Source organism: Pogona vitticeps, chromosome 6, assembly GCF_051106095.1.
Source record: "Pogona vitticeps strain Pit_001003342236 chromosome 6, PviZW2.1, whole genome shotgun sequence".
NCBI lineage: Eukaryota > Metazoa > Chordata > Lepidosauria > Squamata > Agamidae > Pogona > Pogona vitticeps.
Genome location: NC_135788.1, coordinates 108,768,045 through 108,789,543, shown reverse-complemented (window position 1 = coordinate 108,789,543; position 21,499 = coordinate 108,768,045). Strand labels below are relative to the sequence as shown.

Sequence of the window (21,499 nt, the reverse complement as noted above, 5' to 3'; positions counted from 1 at the left end):
TTACAAAGGAGTTGACGTGCCTAATTCTCAGTGATTCAGTGGGCCAGTTCTAGTGTGATTTACTTTGCTAGGCAACAGCTTTTCAGCCTGAGAGTATTCAGTATTTTCATTTCAGTTTTTTTCCTTACTTCACACAGACAACTTTGGTTGCCCCTAAAACAACCCTAAAACAAATTACATTGACATTGCATACATATGGGAGGAGGGAGGGGGTTCCTATCTGGAGAAAAAGGAAGAAACCGTATAGTAATAGAGGTGCGAAGACATAAGTGTAGATCCTGTTTGCACATTACAAGCCCTGATGCAATTTGTTAAAATCTAGCTTATAAAGTACAAACATGGTCTATATTTGTGCTACCACACCTCCAATTACTATATTGCTTTTTTTTCTGTTTCTCCAAAGGGAGCCAAGCCAGACAGAGCTGTTCCAGTTCCACCAGATACTCTTCTCATCTGGGCTGGGGAAATTCAAGCAAACATCTTGGCCCAGTAGCCAACTTAAGCCTGAGGCCAAGACAAGTGACCCCTTGACGTCAGCCCTGTGGTAGAGTCCTGAGGTGGTATATCATAAGACGGTACCATTTGAAACTGAACTACTGTGTGTGCCATTTTAAATGCTCCTCGGGTAACACGCTCCCTGCACAGAAACATCTAGCACTGTCAGAAGAAAGGTTACAAACGCTTCTCATTATGCAAGCTTTTTACTTTCAGAAGGTTGTGTGCATTTAATTAGTACAGTATGTGTGTTTAATTAGTACAGTGGCATCCTTCTCCTAAAGTCTGAAACTGTACAACCCCCTCTAACCCTTCATCTCGGAGTGCTCACCACATGGTTCCTTCTCATTTTGAGGCATGTGGAATTCCAGGCAATAATTTCTCTCTCTCTCTCTCTCTCTCAACACACACTCCTTTCACAGGAAGTGTTGCTTTTAATGCTTTTCTGCAAGACTCCAGCAGTTTTAGCATTTTTTGTTCATTTGCATTTTTCCATTTCAACACTCACATCCACTAAAATACAGAAAACGTCAACAGGAACTTCAGCAATATCTGTGGAAAGGCCTCAAAGTGGGTCCAAAATGCAGCAACCAGATTGCTAACAGGGGCTGGCCACAGGGATCACAAAATAATACCCCTATTATAGCAGCCCCACTGGCTGCTGATCTGTTTACAAGTTGAATTCAAAGTGCTGGTTCTAACTTATAAAGCCCTGAATGGCTTGGGCCCAAGTTATCTCAAGGGCTACATCTCGCTTTATGAGCCTGCTCGTGTGTAAAGATCATCTAGAGACACCTTTCTCTCAGTCCTGCCACCTTCACAGGTGCACTTGGTGGATAAATCTGTGTTATTGATCCCAGACTTTGGAACTCCCTCCCACAAGGGGCTAGACTGACCTTTCTCTTCAGGCATGCTTTCCTTGCTTGGCTAGCTGCCTGGGTGAGGGGTTTAAATGGATTGGTGTACCTTGCTACTTTGAATGTGTTTTGGTGTTGCTTATGTTTTTTTAGTATGTTATTTGTTTAATACTTTCTGTGTGTGTATACTCACTGTTGATAGCTTTAAATACTATTTTTTTAATGATGTAAGCTGGCTTGGGTACTTTTTAAGGAGAAAGGAATGGTTAAAAATATTTTAAATAATTAAAAGCACAATACAGGGGAGTTAAAGTAGACTAGGGAACACCTAGGTTCAAACCACTACTGAGCCTTGAAGCTTACTGGGCCCAAAAACAGGTCCCTGTGAACCTTTTACATCAGTCTGAACTTCCTGTGGAAATGTGGGATAAAACGTAGCTATTATCATCAACAACAATAATGATAATAATAATAATAGCAATAATAGTAATCGCTTTTTTAAAAAAAAGTACTGATGAATCTAAAACTTATGTCTCAGTGTGTTCCCAATTTCCACAGGCAAACCTACACCCAAGTATTCCCGATTCCCAATCACAACAAGATGATGGCCCTTTTTTGGCGTCTGCTTTAACAGCTGTCATATGTGGCTCTGGCGGGCTACCACAGTGAAGCGCACAGGAACCCTGCCTGATGTGCGTGTTTCCTCTCCGGATAAGAACAGAAGATCCTATCCAGTTGGAGTCAAGATATTTATTAAGGAATGGGTTCCAAGTCTTTCAGGAAAGAAAGGGTTAAGTTTCCCTCTTCCTCTGCTGGCCAAGTAAGTGGAGGGCAAAGTTTGGCATAGAATTTGCTACATTTCCATAAGGAAAAAAGAAAACACCACAGAGAGACAAACCAAAAGCTTCTCTAACCAGAAAAGTGGGTAATCCTAGATTTCACTGAAAGCCAGGATTGGAACCAAACTCTGGCCTCATGCAGAGTTTCCAAAGCATCTCCTAAGAAAGGAACAGAAGCAACATTTCTCCAATTTTTTAGCTACACACCCAAATCCACAGCTGAGTATCTAGTAAATAAAGCAGAAATTTGACTTCTAGAAGCATAGTTCTGTTAACCTGTAACTCACTGCACAAATTCCAACAAAGAACCTTGTGTTACCTTGAAGTCTCAGCACGTTTAATTTGGCATGAATTTTCATGGACTAAGGCCGACTTCTTCAGATGGAAGAAGTGGATTCCAGAAAGACCAATTCCAACCACCCCCTAATTTTTAAAAAAACAAACAAAAAACAAACGCCCACCACCTCATGAAAATCCTACAGAATGATTCAAAAGTAAAAAAAGGAGTTTGTTTAAACCCATTAAACGTCTATGTTTTCATGAGCATTTTTGTGTGCACATGCCAACTTTCAATGAGAGAGAGTCGAAACTCACTTTCGGTCCCGGGAATAATTAATTTTTCTAAATTGCTTTCCAGGATCTGTGCATTTCTAGCCATCCCAAAAGTGGGTGTGTGGCTGGCAGGGGTGGGGGGAGAGAGAGAGAGAAGGAGAAGGCTGGCTTGTCTGAACACTGTCCTGCCACCATTCATCATCTCCACCACCGACCCCAGGCTCCCTCCTCCCTCCTCCTTTCCGCCAGGCTCTGTTTTCCTTCCCAAAAGATGTTTTGGAAGGGAACAAAAGGCTGGGAAGCACGGCAGGAAAGCCCAAGAGGCAGCGATGGGAGGTGATGCGATGATGGGACGAAGCGGGTGGGGAGGCGGCTATGGCAGGATTTTTAGGGCTGGGACGGAAAAAGAGGAGATCGGAAGCAGAAACCAGGGGGTGGGGAGGAAGAGACGACAAAAGTTGGGGGGAAAGCTAGCCGGGAGGAAAGAAAATCAAGAAACCGAGGAGGAGGGAAGGGGGAAAAAAATAATCAGGAGAAGAAAAGACGAGGAGAAGCCCAAGAGGGAGGGGGCGGAAAACTAGAAGGTGGAATAAACAAGAGAAAGGAAAGACGGAGGGGGGGGGCATCGAGGAAAGGGATAGGATGGGGGGAAAATAAGGGAAAAGGAGGGATAGAGAAATGGAAGGAAAGCTGGAAAAAGCCAAGCTCACCCGGTAAACGTTCTCCGTGAGCCGGTTCACCTCCTCCGAGCGGGACATGATGCCGGGGGAGTGAGCGCCAAGGGGCCTGGACGGGGCGTGTTAGGAAGGGGGTGGGAATTAGGGGGGAGGGAGGAACAGACGGGCGGTCGTGGGGTTGGGAAGAGGGGAGAATGAGCGAGATCGGCGAGGAGGAAAAAGGCTGGGAAAGGCCAAGGCAGCGTCAGACTCCAGCTGGCTCCTCAGCCGGCCGGGACCACACACACGCACACACATATACACACACAGAGGTATCTGCCCCGCCGCAGTGAGATGAGGAAACGCACGATCAGGCTCTCGCCAAATCCCTCACCGAGGCCCACTTTGCTGCACTGTAAAATATGCGTCGTTTATCAAAGTTCCTTAAGCTATGTAACAATAAAAATAAAATAATCCTTTAAAAAAAACCACCACCACCAAGGGCCAGAATCTTATTACGAATTACCCCACGCATTACCGGCACTGTCGCAGAAGCGGTTTTCCCGTTTTTTGCTGGACGTCTGCAATGCAGCGCACAATCAGTCGAACAACCCGGGCATGTCTGAACGCACAACCCGCTGCTGTCAACCCAGCGCTCGCGAATTTCCAGTTTACTGTACAGTATTTGGTATCATAACAACAGGTATCTGGACAACAGCGGGATCAAAACAAAACTGTGGGGAAGCAAACAAGCTCCTTCTAGTGCGAGGATCCTGAATTCCAGTTCACTTTTTCAGATGTAAGTGTTCTTTAAAAAGAACGTTTTAAAAGGCAGCTCTTGAAAACACTCACATTCTCTAAAAACAGATGTTCATCCATCAAACTGGAGAAGCCTTCCCTTCAGTTATCTCCTTAGAATCTGCCCTCCGTTCGAAGTCCAGGACAGAAATCAAATGCAAGGTATTTTCTCAGCAACCTATTTTCCAAATTCATTACAGTATTTATTTGTGCAGATGCTATTACAACCATTCATATACAGTAATGCCAGAAATAGTGTGTCTCCAGCTTTTTTGGGGGGAGAATCTGGTATCTAGAATCAGACCTACACAGATATTTAGGGGAGTCTTTGTAATGAATGCCAACAGTCAAAATATTGCCTGTGGAACACAAATGTGTATGTTCTCAGTTCTTAAGAAAATCAGCACTTGTCAGTTTGGAAAGTTGTTGCATTTAATGATTTTTTAAAAAGCCAAGATTGATTGATTGACTGCACTTAGATGCTGCCTTTCTGCCTTTCTTGAGACAGCTCTGTGAAGATATGGAGTTTATCACATTGGTGACTTGGACCATTATTGTCTTAACTTTTCTTAGCACAAGTTACGTTGTAAGTCAACATTTATCTTGAAAGTTACAAAAGCAAAATTCAATAAATTATTGAAATTCACATATGATGAGGGAAGTAAAACTGAATCTTTGTCTGGTGGAAAGGTCAGAAAGTTCATTTTCATTCAGTTTAACATGATCAGACAAAGCGGAATTTACAGACCTAAATTGCGAGTGAATTGTCAATGTGCTTAAATGTGTAGGTGAAATAGTATTCTATAGCATAACTAGGAAAAATAAGTTTTTCTTTCAGTTCCCCAAAAGTAACCTTTTAAAGCTTTTTTTATATATGAGGAAAATGTTCTCTAGGTTTTATTCAATTGCTCACATGGGCTGCAGTCCATACCATATTTGAAGATGGCCCTTTCTTGCTTTTTTGTTTGTTTGTTCTCACACACAAATAACGATCAATGGTTTGGGACCAGGTTATCTGCAGCAGTGGGGCCAACCCAGGACATTTTGTTCCATGGGACAAGATGGTACCCTCAGCCCTGCCACGTAGAAAAGCTGACCAGATTGCTAGCTAAACTCTGGGAATTAAGCAACATCTTCTGCCTTACCTTGAAGGTCAAAGCCTTATTTAGGGGCTGTGGGGCATCCTGCATCTTCCAGTACATCATCCCTGCTGCCCAACCTCTGCTGCCTCATTTTGCCCGATGGTAGGGCCGGCCTTGTGAAGGCCCTGGACTTGGCTGTCTAAAGCAGTGGTTCTTAACCTTTTTGAAAGAAACTCCCCCTTGAGCCATTGAGGAAGTTATCATCGCCCCCTTCCCCGCGGTGATGATATCTTATTATTTATGTATTTATGTATTTATTTATTTAAGACACTTAAATGCAATGACCCCTGAAAACAAAATTCAATTACAAGAAAATGAAATGCCCCCAAAAAGTGACATTTAATGATTTAGTTGCAAGCGAATTTTAAGACGCAAAAAGAAATATAAAAAGGGCATAAAAACAAACCGCAATGTAGGAACTAAAAATTTCAAGACGAAAACTCTGAAACTAAATTAAGATTGGAGGAAAATATATATTCATGCACATTGTAAAAAGGCTGCAGCCATCTTCACAGGTTTGGCTTGCTCCAGTGCCCCCCTACCGCCCCCCTTCTGCTCCAGCGCCCCCACACCGCCCCTTTTCGTTCTACCGCCCCCCTGAAAAATGAAATTGCCCCCTGGGGGGCATTATCGCCCACGTTAAGAACCACTGGTCTAAAGGACCATTTAGTCCTACAGAAGTCTAAGCACTAAAACCAGCACTTTAAGCCCTGCTCTCTGCTCAGTCTGTAAAAGCTCTAAGACTGACAAATCCAACCTTCTGTTCCAGCCTCACGTCTTTTTTATCCCCACATCTTATTTCCTCTCGTAAGAATGTGCTGCCTTTTAGGAGGATCTGAAAGATCTTTTAAAGGTTTTAGTTATGACCTCTGATCAAATGAGCAGCTTTTATTTCCACAGCTACATAGATCCACCTTTTTTAAAAATGGGAGATCAACCATGAGCCTTTGGTGTAATGTGCAGCTTGACTCCAAGAGGAAGCTGGGAATTCCCCACGTCAGATTTTGCCTGAACCATTAATTTGGCTCTCGGGTGTAGATAAGCCACTATCTCCTGTCCTCTGCTCTTGCTGGCAAGGTAGAGATAATGATACAACAGAGCTGTTTGCTATAAGGAATACGGAGACACTTCAAATACGTTAGAATAAATCAAAACTGGCAGCAGGTTTGGCATCAATGGACATGGGCTAACACCCCACCCTGCTAGTCATTACCCTAAGAGTACTCCCTGGCTTTCTGCTCCATTCTGTTTGCTATCCAAATAGAGCAGGAACAAGGAACATCTGTTCTCACTTGCTTTTCTATCTCCCCAGGACAATACTGTTGTGGTTTTGGCCCCCCAAAATACCAGGAATAGTCACTGGTGATTGAGGTAAGGGTGTAGATTGGGGGCAAAGCAGTAAGGCTAACTTGACCAAGCCACCAACCAGCTGGAAATAGCCAGCAACAATATAAATTTTGATGTTACTAGAGATCACTGTCCAACCTTCCGAACCAAGGAAAAATGGCCTTTTCACCTTGAAAATCCTTGAATCTGGTTGCGGTGGGTGGGGGATGCTTAGATATGTAGTCCCACAAAAATAACATTTCCCCCTTCCCATTTGATGTTCAATAAGAGCTGATAGACCAGCATGTCACTGGTGTCCAGTTGTTCTATAGTTTAAACTAACTTTTTGAATCTGCATGGTAAAGGTAAGATTCGAACCCATTTCTTGATCACCTGCCAACAGAGGCCCATGTGGTGGGTTGTTGATTAGATTAGATTAATAGGCAGAGAGAGAGAGAGATTCCACAAATGGCTTGTAACTACAGTTGATCAGGAAGTTGGGCATAAGCAACACTGGTGTTGCTTGGCAGGAGGTTTGGGTTGCTATTGTTGCTTTTGAGGGCTGGCATAATTCCCAGCTATACAATGCCAGTTCTGGGCAACTTGTTTTTTCCCATGGGACTCAGTCCAGGCCCCCTGGGGTGAAAGCCCAGATCCTGAGACATTTCACTACCAGCCCTTCAAACCTACTGCAGTGTGTCTTTAAAATTTAGATCAGCCCACATTGGTTTCAGGCTGCCCCCTGCTGGCTATCATAGATACTTGCAAAGTTAAGAGCTGAAAAATAATACAAGTCTGGACACTTGGGTGAGGAATATCAAAGCAGGTCCCAGCAGGCTGAGCCTTGGGACATGCTTATAACACCTCACTTCTAAGACCAAGAGTCACTGTCTGGGACTCTGCCCACACAGTGCTACTATCCCGCTTTGCCAACAGCTGCAATACTCTCCTCTAGACTGTATCTGTTTCAAAGCTTGGAACAAATAATTATTTTCAGCCTTAACTCGCCAAATCTCAGAGGCTGTGCCTTGCTGAAGCTTTTTCGAGTTATAGTCCTAAAAAGAACTTTTTCAAACTCAAATGTATTTACTCTGCAATAGCCCATTTAAAAGAAAAGAGACAGTGTCCATTCTGTTGACAGAACACAAATGTCTGACTTTATTTTTCTTACATCTTGCACTTTCTTCTAACTGGAGCCTAAGGTGGCTCACAACAGAACACGGAATCATATATGAACTGATCATCACACCCTCTGTCACAGTCCAAGATGTCCCAAGCAGCCTCTCACCAGGGGCAAGGGTACCAGGACCCAGTCCACCGCACAGAGTATCAAGTCCAAAAGCACTCACTGTGCAGGTGGTCATCATGACCAAGCAGAGGCAGGAGGCCAGCAGAAATAAGCAGGAAGCAAAGCAGGGCAAGAACAGGAACACATGAGTCCAGACACAGAAGGCAAGAGCAGGAACCAGAACAGAAACATTGGGATTCTGGAACAGCAAGGGATTGCACAGCCAAAGACCTTTGTTGCTGAAACAAGTTCTGGAAGGGAGAACCACTCCTTAAATAAGCCTTCCCTCCAGGTTTCCAGGTGAGCTCATGAGCGGCCCAGCAGCTGCTACACAGGTCAGGGCCTGAGTCTGCAAACACCAGGCCACTCCTGGCTCAGGTTGGCCCCAATCCTGCAGCTGCCAGGGCAGTGTGGGCCAGATTCTGACACCATCATTCTTTCATGACCAAATTCATGTTTTCCATAGTTCAAAGTTGCGGCCGGATTGCAATTCCAGGAGGATTAAGATACCATTGCAGGCTTAATGAATGATGGACGGCCCTTCACAACAGCAAAGATTTGTAAAAATACTTTTTTGGACTGCAACTCTCAGAATGGCAGTGGCCATGCTGACTATGGGATTTTAACTCTTATGTCTGTTTGGCTGCTCCTTCCCAGCCATGAAACTATACCATAAGTACATACTATGCACTGATTACTCCGTTTTCCCATAAATAAGACTTAACCTGAAAATAAGCCCCAGTTAAGTGAAACCCTGACCTCCACCCTTGTGCAGCAACCAGAAGATGACATGACTGTATTTGAATAAATGTAGATTGTTGTACATGAAAAAAAAAACATTCCCTGAAAATAAGCCGTAATGCATTATTGGAACAAAAATCAATATAAGACCCTGTCTTATTTTCGGGGAAGCACAGTAGACTATGCACTGATTAAGAAAACACACCACCTACTGGCTGAGGATGATACTGTAATCTTCAAAAACACCAATGCATTTAAATTAATGAATATTAATTAATCCATTTTAAGAATGAAATAACTTTGTTTACCCATAGGAGGTCTGCCAGATTTCAGGTGTCTTAGGTTTTCGTGGCCTTAAAGTATGGTTCTAGTAGACAGGCAGACAAACTGTTAAATGTTATGTGTATATATACGGTATATCTATATGGGCACCACTCTACAACCAAACTGGAGTTTACCAGCTCTCAGGATGCCAGTGATGTCTCCGAGATTTGCTGGAGAGACGAATCTCAGGATTAGCATCACTAAGGGAGACGATAGTTTGATTTTTGTGCGTTAAATAGCTTTTAAGTTTGGGTACACATCTTCACCCATCCTTGGTTAATAGGAAGGCTCATGGAATCTACGTGACAGTATCTGTATGTGTAATCCTCTAAACAACACTATGGGCCCAGGCACCTGTACCTCAGTCTTCTCCCCTCACTTGGCTTGTTGGTACACTGATGTTCGGCTCATTACAGGTTTGTTTGTGTATTTAGCATGCAGTTGGAAACAAAGTGTGCAGCTGGAGAAAAATTATGCAGTTGAAAACTGACCTATGTGCCGTTGGAGAAGCAGAGAACAAATTGGGAAAGTATCTGTTTCTAAAGAACTAAACAGACAGACAGTGCCATGTAACACTCTTTATATTAGGATGAGGAAGTCCTATACTTAAAATCAAACTGCTAATAAAAAAAAACAATTTCTTTTTGGCTGGAACCTCCTTTTCTTCACCATCATCTGTACTGAAAGCCTGCAGGGCCTATTGATTTCAAAAAAATCAATCTCTCAGCCAGAAGATTTGTATCTTTTTTGTGGGGGGGGGGGGAGAGGGGTCTCGAAGGGCATTTGTGGAAATGGAAAAGCTGGGTTAAAAAATTTGGCTGGTGATTTGGAGCAAGGCAGGGTGTGGAGCACCCACAGCGTGACTCATGACATGAGCCATCCGGTTCAACAGGCTCTGACTGCAGTGGTGCTAAGCTCTCCCCTTGTCTACTCTGCCTCTGTGACATCACAAGGGCCTGCCCTGTTCTCTCTCTCAGCATATTTTACTAACTAAACATGACTGAAAGAAGTGTGATTTAATTTTGCTACTATAATTTAACTTTGTTTTCATATTACTTTTTTTAAAAAAAATTCCTCCCATATCGTTTAATTGTGCTGTGAGCTGTCTTAAGTATTCGGAGAGAGACGGGATATAAATAATGACAAGGCAAGATATAAAGACATGATATAGATTTTTAAAAGCCAAAGAAATGGCCAGCGATCAATAGATAAAATAACAATTGGTACAAAAGAGAGAGTACTCTTTGAGTAGGTATTAGAAAGGAGACAGTTTGGGATAATGACAAGAATTTAGTCAGAAGTTCTGTTCTGCAATGGCATGTCTGAATTTCCCTGGAGTGTTTCTTATAAATAATAATAACATGCCATCAGGTCAATTCCATCGTATAGTCCTAGTCAATCAGAATAAGGTGCAGCATTTAATTTTCTACACTGGCTTGTGAGAAATTCTATAGTAGAACATAGTTTCTTTTCACCTAGCTATCAGGAGCAGGATGTTGCGCATGCAGTACACAGCAAATACCAAAATGTCTCTAGATTGCGTGCTCATTGGCAATTTATTGATCAGAGTTTACTAATCAAAAACTCTACTCCAGAGTAAATATGCTTGTGGTAATTATGGGAGATTTGTGTGTGGTTCATATTTCAATATAGTATTAGCATTTGCCACCAACAGAAGGCTCTGCACAAAGACTGGGCTTTTCAGTGATGTCAAAGTATTTATTTATTAAAATGTTTTCACCTTGCCTTTCATCTAAAAAAGGACCTAAGGTGGCTAACATAATTAATAACTCAATATTTAAAGCTAGAAATAGTAAATTATTTAATTAAAATTAAATAAAAATTATATTATATCTTTTAGAAAAAGAATTACTTAAAGATTTAAAACAAAAAACAAAAAATAAAAACCCAACCATCCCATTTAAAAAGCTCTCCTAGGTAATCACTAAGAAAAGGTTTGCCTGAAGAGAAAGGTCTTCACATGCTCGCAAAAGGAAAGTAAAGGTGGGCCCAGCCTGGCCTCTTGTGGGAGGGAGTTCCAAAGTCTGAAAGGAGCAATAGAGAAGCTCCTCTCTTGTGTCTCTACCAAGTACTTTGAACACAGTGTTTTCCTTGTTGTTTTAAAATAGTGGGGCACCTTCCCCTAATGGCATCCTCTCTCACCCTCAACTAGCTCACAGGGTTTTTATGGAGATAAAATGGGGAAAGGAGGGAAAAATCTCACATGTCTCCCAAGGCAGATGGGTTTTAAAGGGTGATACAAAAAGGTAAAAGGCCCCTCTCATAAAAGTTTCATGTCATGCACCCATATGTGTAAGGAAGACTCCGTGGCCTTTTGTTTTCAAAAATACGTTATTAAAAATACAGTAAATGGATAAACTGTATGTTTCAGTGGTGACTCAGAGCAGAGGAGGGAATGGCGCTTACTCTTTTCCCTCACTAGCTTAAAATATCTCCTTCCTAGCTGCTTTTTCACCCCTTCGTTGTGATTCTAGGTCATAAACATGGCTGGAACACTGGTGTGGGTGAGCGTATTAAGAGGGCAGGAGCAGCCTGGGGTGGAACCAGCTTTATAGGGGTGGATTTGCAATGTACAAAATGGTCCTCTCCTCTCATCCAGTCTGCTTTTCATTTCAAAGGGGGTGTGTGTGGTGGTGGGGAGTTTTCTCATATCATTGGCATGTAAGATTCCGTTCTGTCCCAGAAGCCAGTTTTAGAAGTTATATAGGTGTGTGTCTTTTTTTTTGGGGGGGGGGGAGAAAACAACTCAGGTTGGGATGAAAAGAAGGAAAGAAAATTACCCAAGTTGGGGTGGGGAGGAAGGAAAAAAACAGATTAATCTCAGACTTATTCCTGGCAATGAAGACCGTTTATTTCTACTTCCTCATTTTTGAATTTGACATCCCTTTTCTCGAGATACTTTCAGTTTTCAGGTGGCACACACATCCAAGGCACAGCTCACACGAATGCTAAGGAAATGAACGAAAACCTTCGTGGTGCAGGAGGGAAAGGCACTTGAAAAGAGCAGAAAGAAAGAAAGAAAGAAAGAAAGAAAGAAAGAAAGAAAGAAAGAAAGAAAGAAAGAAAGAAAGAAAGAAAGAAAGAAAGAAAGAAAGAAAGAAAGAAAGAAAGAAAGAAAGAAAGAAAGAGGTGAGTCTTTTTAAGCTTGCCTTCCTCCACTCTGAGGTCTGGGCTGGGAAATCTGGTGTTAGGGCAAACCCATATGGCAGGGGAAAAATAAACAAAGTACATGGAAAAGGGGGAGGCGAAAGCGAAAGCACTGGAATAGGCAGGAAATCCCCACCCTAACTTGAAGTTTGTGCAATAAGCGTCCAATAACAGGCTATTGCCCATGTGAGGCTCCTGAGCTTTGGAACAGCTGCCCTGGCTGGCAGGCAGAGAGCGAGGAGAGAAACGACCCTCGTTTTTGTCTTCTGGGGCAGGGCTTTTAGGGCTCAGTGTTAAAAAGAAGAGAGAGAGAGAGAGAGACAGGGTCATGACATACCCACTTCCTATCATTAGGCTTTGTGAGCTGAGCTTCGGAACTTGAAAACTCTCACCTTCTGCCTGGAGCTGGTATGACATGGTTTCCAAACTCACTTGATAATAATGCCTTAAGGTTCAGCTCTAAACATGAGCCTTCAGGGGTGGCGGCAACTTTTAGCCGCCTGGGGTTGTGCAAAGTCTGAAGGAGGCATATATTTAGCAGTGGAAGTTTCGCTCATGCTTTCCTCGTCTCTCTTATGTCCTTAGGCTGCTCTCAAGAAGTGAGATGAGTTTGAACAGGAGGTGTGTAGCAAATGGTAGGTTGTTTCCCTTGGGCAAATCCCTACAGTGCTTGGTTAGGATCTGACATCCCAGGGTATACTTCAAGATCCCTGTTCCAGGGGGTGGGGGTGGGACAGGGACACCTGCTCCTGTTCTTTCCCCTTCTTGGTACCTTTGACTATTAATTTACTCACTCTGAGCAAAACTGGACCTGTGTGAAAGGAATTAATGCCCTTTTAAAAAAAGTTTACTTGGTGAATTACTCCTAGGATCTTGATAAACAAAGTCTTGCCTAACTTGATAGTAAATAAGAGACCACTTAGTTCTGATGCCTTGCTTTAGAACACCCCACTTTTACAACTAGTCCAGTACTACCCAATGCCCCCTCCTTAACATCCAAAACTTACTTTTACAGCTACTGTGGCCCGTGTTATAAACGGGTGTGCTCAAATACAGCAGCAAGAGAGCAGCAGTGGGAAGGAGAAGGGAGAAGAGAGCAGAGGATGCGGGAAGCGTGCCCAGCAAAAAAAGAAGTCCAATGGAGGTGTGAGGGAGGGAGAAGTGAGAAGACAGGGGAGTTCAGAGGGAAGGGCCCAGCAAATGAGCAGAAGAGAGCAGGTGTGAGGGAGAAGAGAGGTTTCATTTGTAAGGCATCTGTACATTCCCCAGGGACCAAGCCCTTATTTAATTTAATTTAATTAATTAATTGTTATAAATTATAAATTTTTCTTTAACTTGTTATCCTTTATGTTGTAAGCCGTCTAGAGTGGTCGAAATGACTAGATAGGCGGGGTATAAATACAATAAATAAATAAATAAATAAATAAATAAATAAATAAATAAATAAATAAATAAATAAATAAATAAATAAAATTATTTTAACTTTGAGGCTAAGGGAAAAATCAGGTTCAACTTAATAACAGTTCCTTTTACAACTTTCAGTAAGCAACCAGTTGTGTTGTAATTGTGGGAGTCTGCTGTAGACTGTTCTAAACTGTTTTTGATTTATTTATTTCCCTTTTTTGAAGGCTGGCCTTATCTGTGTGCTGAACTGCCTGGCAAACATGCTGACCTAGTTTTTCAAGGCATTTAAAGGAAGCTCTGGAAAAGGGGCTTATCCTACTCCACGAGTGTCCCTGCTTGGATTCTTGCACATTCCAGAGAGGAGTTATTAATTCTATGAGCATTGGTGGCTGTCCCTTTGGAATACAGTATTAACAAAGTATGTTCTGCAACTTGTTGTATCTTATAGAGTTAGAGGTAAAGGCTCCAATTTGTCATGTTCCTTCTGCTTCCATCTTCTTTCTCTGGTGTTTTCTTTGGGAGGGGTACCTAGTGTCTTATGCATGGTAAAGTATGGCATGCATTTATGATTCTGTACAAATAAGCAAATAATAAATCAGCTGCTCTGATAGTGGGACGGCTTCTCCAAGCTCCAATGAGCTGTACTCAAAATAAAAAAAATTAAGGAAGCAACACTTTCTTTTCAATTTAATTACCGTATTTTCTGTGTATAAGACACCCCCATGTATAAGACACCCCTCACTTTTCTAATCCAAAATTAAGACATCTAAGTGGGGTTTAGCAAGTGTAGGGGGAAAGGGATCAGAGCGCTACAGGATTGCTTTGATCCCTGCTTCCCCCTCCACTTGTTCTTGTTCTCTCCTCAGCTTACTTCCGTGTATAAGACGACCATCAATTTTTAGTCTAAAGATTTTAGACAAAAGTTTAGTATTATACATGGAAAAATACGGTAATCAGTTTGCCAACCCAACATAAGGCAGCTGAAGGCATTTTGCTGCTTGTAGAAGACACAAAGTGGCTCTATTTTTCCTAGACCTAATTTAAAAAAAAAAATCTTGATCCTAGAGTGGCCATTGATTCATCTCTCCAAAAGAGAAAAAAATGTTTATTATGTGCCATTAAGTTGCATCCAACTTGCAGAAAGTCTTGCAGCAAGGAGTGGTTTTTGCCATTTCTATCTTTCAGTGAGTTTCTGTGGCCTAGTGGGGATTTTAACCTGGATCTGCCGAGCTCCAGTCTGCGACTATCTGCTACACCACTGGTTCTTAATCTTGGGTTAATCAGGAGTTTTGGACTGCAACTCCCAGAAGCCTTCACCACCAACTGTGATGTTTCCATCCAGCACTTTGGCTGTGAACCCAAAAACATCACATATGGTCCGGCTGACTGATGTATGCCCACTGCGTCTCCCTATGGCAGCTCATTTATTTATTTATTTATTTATTTATTTATTTATTTATTTATTTATTTATTTATTTATTTATTTATTTAGCCGCACCATTAACAGAGGTATTTAACGCTTGTGTTTAACTGGATTGGGTTTAGACTAGTATAATCCCATGAATGATGAGGTTAAAAAGGGTAATTCTGCTGTATTATTTCATCCAGGAACGGGAGCATTCTGAAGAAGAAAGTTGGTAATTTACTCCTGAATATAGCAGGTATATAAATAGTATATCCGTAGCTGCATGTATAGGACTCCAGATAGATAGCCAGTCCATCTCTTTACCCTTGATGTAACTAATCAAAAGCTTTGTTGTATTCCTATTTTAGAAACATATGAAGCTGTTGCATGACAATTCTCATTCACATTACAAGACAGAGAATCATCCTGCCATGACAGAATCTACAATATAAAAGAGATCGTTGGTGGGCAGGTCAGGCTCCTATCTCATTATGTTCCGTACCAGTCTACTGCCCTTGACGTTCTGCATCCTACTGACCTTCTTCACATGGTTGTATTGGAGTGTTGATGCTTTTGGGATCAAACACTGTATCCTATCCCCAAACAGGACAGGCCTTGCTGTCTGTACTGGCCATGCCATCTTCAACCTGAGTTCTGTCACCTCTCATCTGCCCAACTCCACTCGTTGGCTCAACGCCTCCAACAACGTTGTGAAGGATCTTAGTTCTTCAGACTTCTCCCATCTTCCTCAATTGTTAGAACTTTCTCTCGACCATAACTACATCTCAGGCATTGAGTCTGATACTTTTCAAAACCTGTGGAAGTTGGAGGTACTTGATTTGAGCTGGAACCGATTGACCTCGGTGGACCTCTCCATGTTCAGCAACCTGAGGAACCTACGTGAGCTCCATCTGGGTCACAACAAAATAGCCACCTTGCAGCCTAGCTCCCTCCTGTCCCAATTAGCGCTCCAGGAACTTCATCTCTCCTCCAACAATCTCTCCAGTCTGGAGGAGGTAGCCACAGCTGTTGCAGGTTTGCTCAACCTTACTTTCCTGGATCTCAGTTTAAATCATATATCTGCACCATGCATGGGCCCCAGTTGGATCACTTTTCCTGTCCTGAGAAATCTTATTTTAAACAACAATAGCATTTCTAGGCTGGATTTGTCCAACTGCTCTTTTCCCAGTCTTCAACACCTGAACCTAACCTGCAACAATATATCAAAAGTGGAGCCTGTATCATTTCGAGCTACACCTGCTTTGGTGGAGTTGGCCTTGGACGTGAACCCCTTACACATTTCCCAACTTTTTAATGTGTCGCTTCCTAACCTGACTACATTGCATTTATCCAGTATGAACCCATCACTAAACACCTCCCTGCCTGAAGCTTGCTTGGTGTTCCAAAGTCTCCCATCTTTGACCTCTTTGGACATCAAGCATTCCAAGATGAGTGCATCTCAAGTGAAGCTACTGGGTTCCTGCACTAACCTTACCTGGTTAGATTTATCTACCACAGAGTATAAATATTTAAAAAATGGGACCTTCAGTACGTTTCAGAACTTGGAGTTCCTCTCGCTCGAGAAATGCAAGGTCCTGAAACTCAGTTCTAGTGCTTGGGGGGAGGGGATGAAGCTCCGTACGCTGATTCTGAAGAGAAATGGTATCGGTCAATTGGAGGATGATGGCTTCATTAAACTAAGAAACCTGAGCTACTTGGATCTATCAAAGAATCACTTGACCAACATCTTTCAGAAACACTTTTTTGGCATGGAAGCACTGCGGACGCTTATCCTGCAGGGCTGCCAGATTACGGCTGTTACCCGTGACACCTTCCATTATGCTCGTAAAATGGAGTATTTGGACCTGAGGGATAACAGCATTAAATTAATCAAGGATCGTGCCTTTTTGCTCAAGCATGTGAAGACACTCCTGCTTTCAGGGAACAAAATCCTCACAATTAAAAAAAATGGCCTTCTGAGTCTCAACTCCCTGACATACCTCTACCTGGATCATAACTTACTTTATAAACTATCTTGGAAAATCTTTTCCTTTCTAAAAAAACTGGAAGTCTTGGACCTCAGTCACAACTGCCTATTTACTTACAACAAATATGATTATCCAAGTCCGTTTGCTGGCCTCTCTTCCCTTCGCAAGCTGGATCTTAGTTTTCAGACTCCTGATTTACCCATCCATCCCTCAGCCAAATACTTTGATGGCCTGGGGAATCTTCAGTACCTTTCTCTGAAGGGCAACACAGATACCTTGCTCCTTAACCTCTCTTTGGTCAGTCTGACTAGCTTGGAGTCCCTAGACCTTTCTGAAATTCAGCCAGGGAAGAGTGGCTCCTGGAAGCCCCATCGAAGTAACTTCCAAGGTCTGAATAAACTACATCAGCTTTGGATAGAAGGAAGTGCCATCAGGGACCTGCCTGAAGCGGTCTTTAGTGATCTGGCCTCTCTGAAGGAGCTTTATCTGAGTAAAAATGACTTGAGGAACATCAGCAAAAAGGTCTTCGTGGGACTCTCCTCCTTAAAGTATCTAGATATCTCTGAGAATCCCCTGACATGTTCCTGTGAGAATGCCTGGTTTCAAAACTGGTCTATATCTGAACCAAATATCCAAGTGGCCTTGTTGAACTCCTATCATTGCTTTGGCCCTGGTGTGACTGACCGTCTCTTTGTTGATGAAGACATGTCCTTCTGCTTTGAGGATTTGGGAATTTATTTCTTTCTCTCTACCATTGTGATCACTCTGTTGTTCCTGGTTTCAACTTTGGTCTATGCCAAGTTTGGCTGGACCCTCAGGCATGCTTATTATCTGCTGAGGGGATGGGGCTACAGACAACTGCGCCAGAAAGGCCAGATTTATCAGTATGACGCCTATATCTCTTGTTGTGGCCAGGACTATGAATGGGTGGTGAAGAATATTCTGGAAAAGCTGGAGAATGAAGGAGAACCTTTCTTCCGGCTCTGCTTTGGGCCTAGAGATTTTGCCCCTGGAGAATATTACATCAACAATGTACAGAATGGAATAAGCCAAAGCCATAAGACTCTTTGCTTGGTTAGCAGAAATTACTTGGAGGATGAATGGTGTTCCCTGGAAATCCAACTGGCTTGTTCTAAGATCTACTACCATGGACAAGATCCTCTGGTTGTGGTCTTTATGGAGGAAATCCCTCATTACAAGTGAGTGGGGATAGTATCAACAAGAAAAAGGAACAGAAATGTTGGGAGAACAATGCAAGATTTTTATATAGATTTATTCCAGTGGCAGAGGTGGGCAGAAGGTAGTGGGTTAATAGGGACTCTGATGATAATGTTGGATATGGGAGCAGGAGAAAGTGATCTTCAACATTCTTGTCACATGACGGAGTTTCACACAGCACTATGTTGTTGACTGAAACAGAGTAGAAGCAGTGCAGCATGTACAATTAATAGACGACTCCCCCCCCCCCGGGCTTCTCCCAGAACTAGAACTGTGTAAGTGTGTATGTATAAATTGGCCAAGGCAACTGGCAGGCAAGAGAAAACATTCACACAATGCATAACTAGTTGATAAAACTTGGTCCTAAGAGGTGCTGTAAGATTCATTATTATTTGTACTGTATTTGCTGGTGTATAAGACTACTTTTTTGCCCTGAAAAACATGCCTCTAAGTGGGGGGGGGTGTCATCTTATACGCCAGGTGCACTTCAGTTGGGATAGACATAGCTGCCCATAGTGGCCTTCCGATGCTCGCCTGGTGCCCATAGTAGCCTCCCAATGTCTACCCACCTCATTCTACATACCGTCCAGTATCGTGCGGTATCCAGCACGGCCGCGGCGAGCATCAGCAGCGAGACAGGGGTGCCAGCCTTTTTGACGTGACCGGCCTGTTCTGCTTGGCGGGAAGCAGCGGCGCTCCGGCCCGCCCCTTGTCTACGCAGAGCTCACACATGCGCACTTGCGCACTAGTGCCGGTCACAGGGAGATTCAGGGGCAGGCCAGAGGTGCTGCGGTCACGCTGCAGCTGTACAGTGGTGACAATGAATAGCACCTTTTATTTGGTGTGTGGAAGGTATGCGAAAGAGGGGGTAGTCTTATAGGGCGAGTATATAACAAACTCTATATTTTAAGTGGAAATGTTGGGGGGTCGTCTCATATGCCCAGTCTTATACGCCGGCAAATACGGTATTTCATTTCCATGGCACCTTTCTCCCAATTAGGGGGTCCTGATGGCTCATGAATGGTGAAAAAGAATATAGTCACTAGCACAGAGATTCCCAGATCCATAATGTGGTGATTTCTTTATTAGGTCAACCAAAAAGTCACAAAATATTGTGTGTCTGTCTTGTCTGTCTGCACACCTGTCAGATGATGGGAAATCTGAATCCTACTTTCTTTCCTAGATTGTCTCCCTTCCATCGCTTGAGGAAACTAGTTAAACATGAGAGCTATCTCACTTGGCCTGAGGAGCCAGAGGCTGAAAATGTGTTTTGGACCAAACTACGTGAGGCTTTGAGCTCTGGAAAAGAAGAAGAGAGGCTCATAGAATTCAATGTTGTTGAGTAGCTGATGACATAGAAGGAAAGCACCCCAGCAGATCTTGCTGGCATGAGTTGATCTGGATTGAAGTGAAGCAGATGGGAACACTGATCGTTCAGTCGCTACTACGAGCTCTGTATCCCATGGCATGGATGCATCAGTATTTTTAAAATGGTGTTTTATCAATGGGCCTGTGAAACAGGAACCTGTGAGGCACATGTTTGATTTCCAGGAAGGTACAATATTCTGAGGAAAACTGTATTGGGAAAAAATGTTGTTACTTAATGTGTTAAATCACACTAGAGTAGGCCCATTGAATCAAAGGCGATTTGGTGAATCAATTCCTCTGTAAATTCCATAGAATCAAATGCATGTACTTTACCGTCAGCTATCATAATAAGCAACAGGATTTTAGACACTTAAGAGTAGTAAATTAATGCTTAACAAATCACTAAAGAAAATTATGATTTTACATTTTAAAAAAATCCTTCAGAGTTGAATCAATATGATTTTTAAGGTTATAAGCCTCTGTTCAATATTTATTGTTTTTAATATAAGTACTGTACTCTACAGTGACTTAATGGGCTTAATCGCAAATAAGTAATTTAAAAGACTCAGCAGTGTAAACATTATACATTTAGAAATTTGTCAGATTTATAATTACTTTTCAAATTTAATACTTCTATAGTCTTTAGAAAATCTATTTGTAAATTGTACCTGATTAGTATGATGCATTTGTCTAAAATAAGTAGTTTTTGGAGGAGTAGCGGTGCTAGTCTGTGCAGGATTATCAAACAAAAAACTCAAGACAAGACGAAAACCACAAGAGACAAAAATGTCATGGCACTTTGAAAACTAATATATTATAAGGTGTGTTTTCATGGATCAAGTCCACTCAGGAAGTGGTCTCAATCAACGAAAGCTCACATTAAAATATAATAGTTTTTAATCTGCCCAAAAATTGTTGCCTTTCTCTCTCTCTCTCTCTCTTTCTTTCTCTCTCTCTCTTGTTTCCTTTTGTTTTGTTTTTTGTCTAATTTGGTTAAAAGAGGGTCACTTTGTGCAGTGTTAACTACAGGCTGAATCCAGACACTGCATGTTTAGGAGAAGGGTTTAATCTGAAATTTAAATGTGTCATAGGCATTGGTGGGTTTTTCATACAGCGGAATCCTTGTCATGACCTCATCTCATATTTTTCTATATGAAAACTTGGCACTTTCTTGCCTCAGATCAATTCATGAATAATGGTGGTTGTGGGTTATTTGGGCTCCTTGGCTGTGTCCTGAAGGTTGTTCTTCCTAACGTTTCGCCAGTCTCTGTGGCCGGCATCTTCAGAGGACAGCACTCTGTGCTCTGAAGATGCCGGCCACAGAGACTGGCGAAACGTTAGGAAGAACAACCTTCAGAACACGGCCAAAGAGCCCGAAAAAACTCACAACAACCATTAGATCCCGGCCGCGAAAGCCTTCGCGAATAAATTCATGAATATTTCTCTTTTTTCAGTAATGTCAATGTAATGTGTTGTGGGTTTTCTCTCTGACTACCCCTTTCAACCTTTAGTAATATTAATAATAATGTGCCATCAAGTTGATTCCAACTTATGGCAACCCTCAGTGTTCTAGGTATAAAGTACTCAGAAGTTTACTGGACCCTTTTTGTGTGTGTATGAAAGTCTAAGACCATGTGGCTTGCCCGCAGCCGCTTAGGACAAATAATTACACCAGCCACATACGCTCTGGGTGTTCTCGGTTGTAACGTCTTCTGGGAGACACAGTGAAGCATTTGAATCTTTGGCCCCTGACTCTGCAGCCAGGTGCTCCAGTCCATTGAGGCATTTCAGCTCAAAAGCTGGGAAAGCGACCATGGAATTTGCACCAGGATCAAAAACATATGCTGGAAATACTTGCAAGAGAAGCATTTCCTACGAGAAGGTGTGTGGGAAAAGTCTGAAGCATGGGGGGGGGGGGAAAGCCCAGACA

At 42.5% G+C, this 21,499-nt stretch overlaps 2 protein-coding genes across 19 annotated transcripts in view; one reads left to right on the top strand and one right to left on the bottom strand.

Moving 5' to 3' along the window:
* Window positions 1-4,293, bottom strand: part of LOC110078518 (BAR/IMD domain-containing adapter protein 2) — a 30,390-nt gene extending 26,097 nt beyond the window's left edge. For 2 of the 4 annotated variants that reach the window (XM_020792803.3, XM_020792802.3), the window contains exon 1: window positions 3,454-3,583. In XM_020792803.3, the coding sequence (XP_020648462.3) occupies window positions 3,454-3,501 (48 nt within the window). In that variant the 5' untranslated portion in view covers window positions 3,502-3,583. Of the gene's footprint in view, window positions 1-3,453; window positions 3,584-3,937; window positions 4,019-4,251 lie in introns of those variants that run through there. The other 2 variants (XM_072976745.2, XM_072976746.2) reach the window with 2 other exon arrangements.
* Window positions 4,207-21,169, top strand: LOC110078546 (uncharacterized). 15 transcript variants are annotated; one of them, XM_072976740.2, is made up of 8 exons: window positions 4,207-4,359; window positions 6,652-6,710; window positions 11,945-12,594; window positions 12,772-12,821; window positions 13,815-14,008; window positions 15,199-15,251; window positions 15,364-18,182; window positions 19,385-21,169. In XM_072976740.2, exons 7-8 carry the CDS (start codon window positions 15,487-15,489, stop codon window positions 19,545-19,547), a joined length of 2,859 nt encoding a protein of 952 aa, XP_072832841.2. In that variant the 5' UTR covers window positions 4,207-4,359; window positions 6,652-6,710; window positions 11,945-12,594; window positions 12,772-12,821; window positions 13,815-14,008; window positions 15,199-15,251; window positions 15,364-15,486; the 3' UTR covers window positions 19,548-21,169. The 15 variants fall into 15 exon arrangements, with proteins under 15 accessions (XP_072832841.2, XP_078233172.1, XP_078233170.1 ...); XM_078377046.1 differs by having other exon boundaries at window positions 11,935-12,594; XM_078377044.1 differs by lacking the exon at window positions 6,652-6,710.
* Window positions 21,170-21,499: the final 330 nt, after the last annotated feature.

What these genes read in the sequence shown, in the direction of transcription:
- LOC110078546 (XM_078377044.1), top strand. Translation starts at nt 15,487, where the DNA reads ATGTTCCGTACCAGTCTACTGCCCTTGACGTTCTGCATCCTACTGACC. An exon ending in GAGGAAATCCCTCATTACAA is followed by an intron (nt 18,183 to 19,384) that starts GTGAGTGGGGAT and finishes TTTCTTTCCTAG; the next exon opens with ATTGTCTCCCTTCCATCGCT.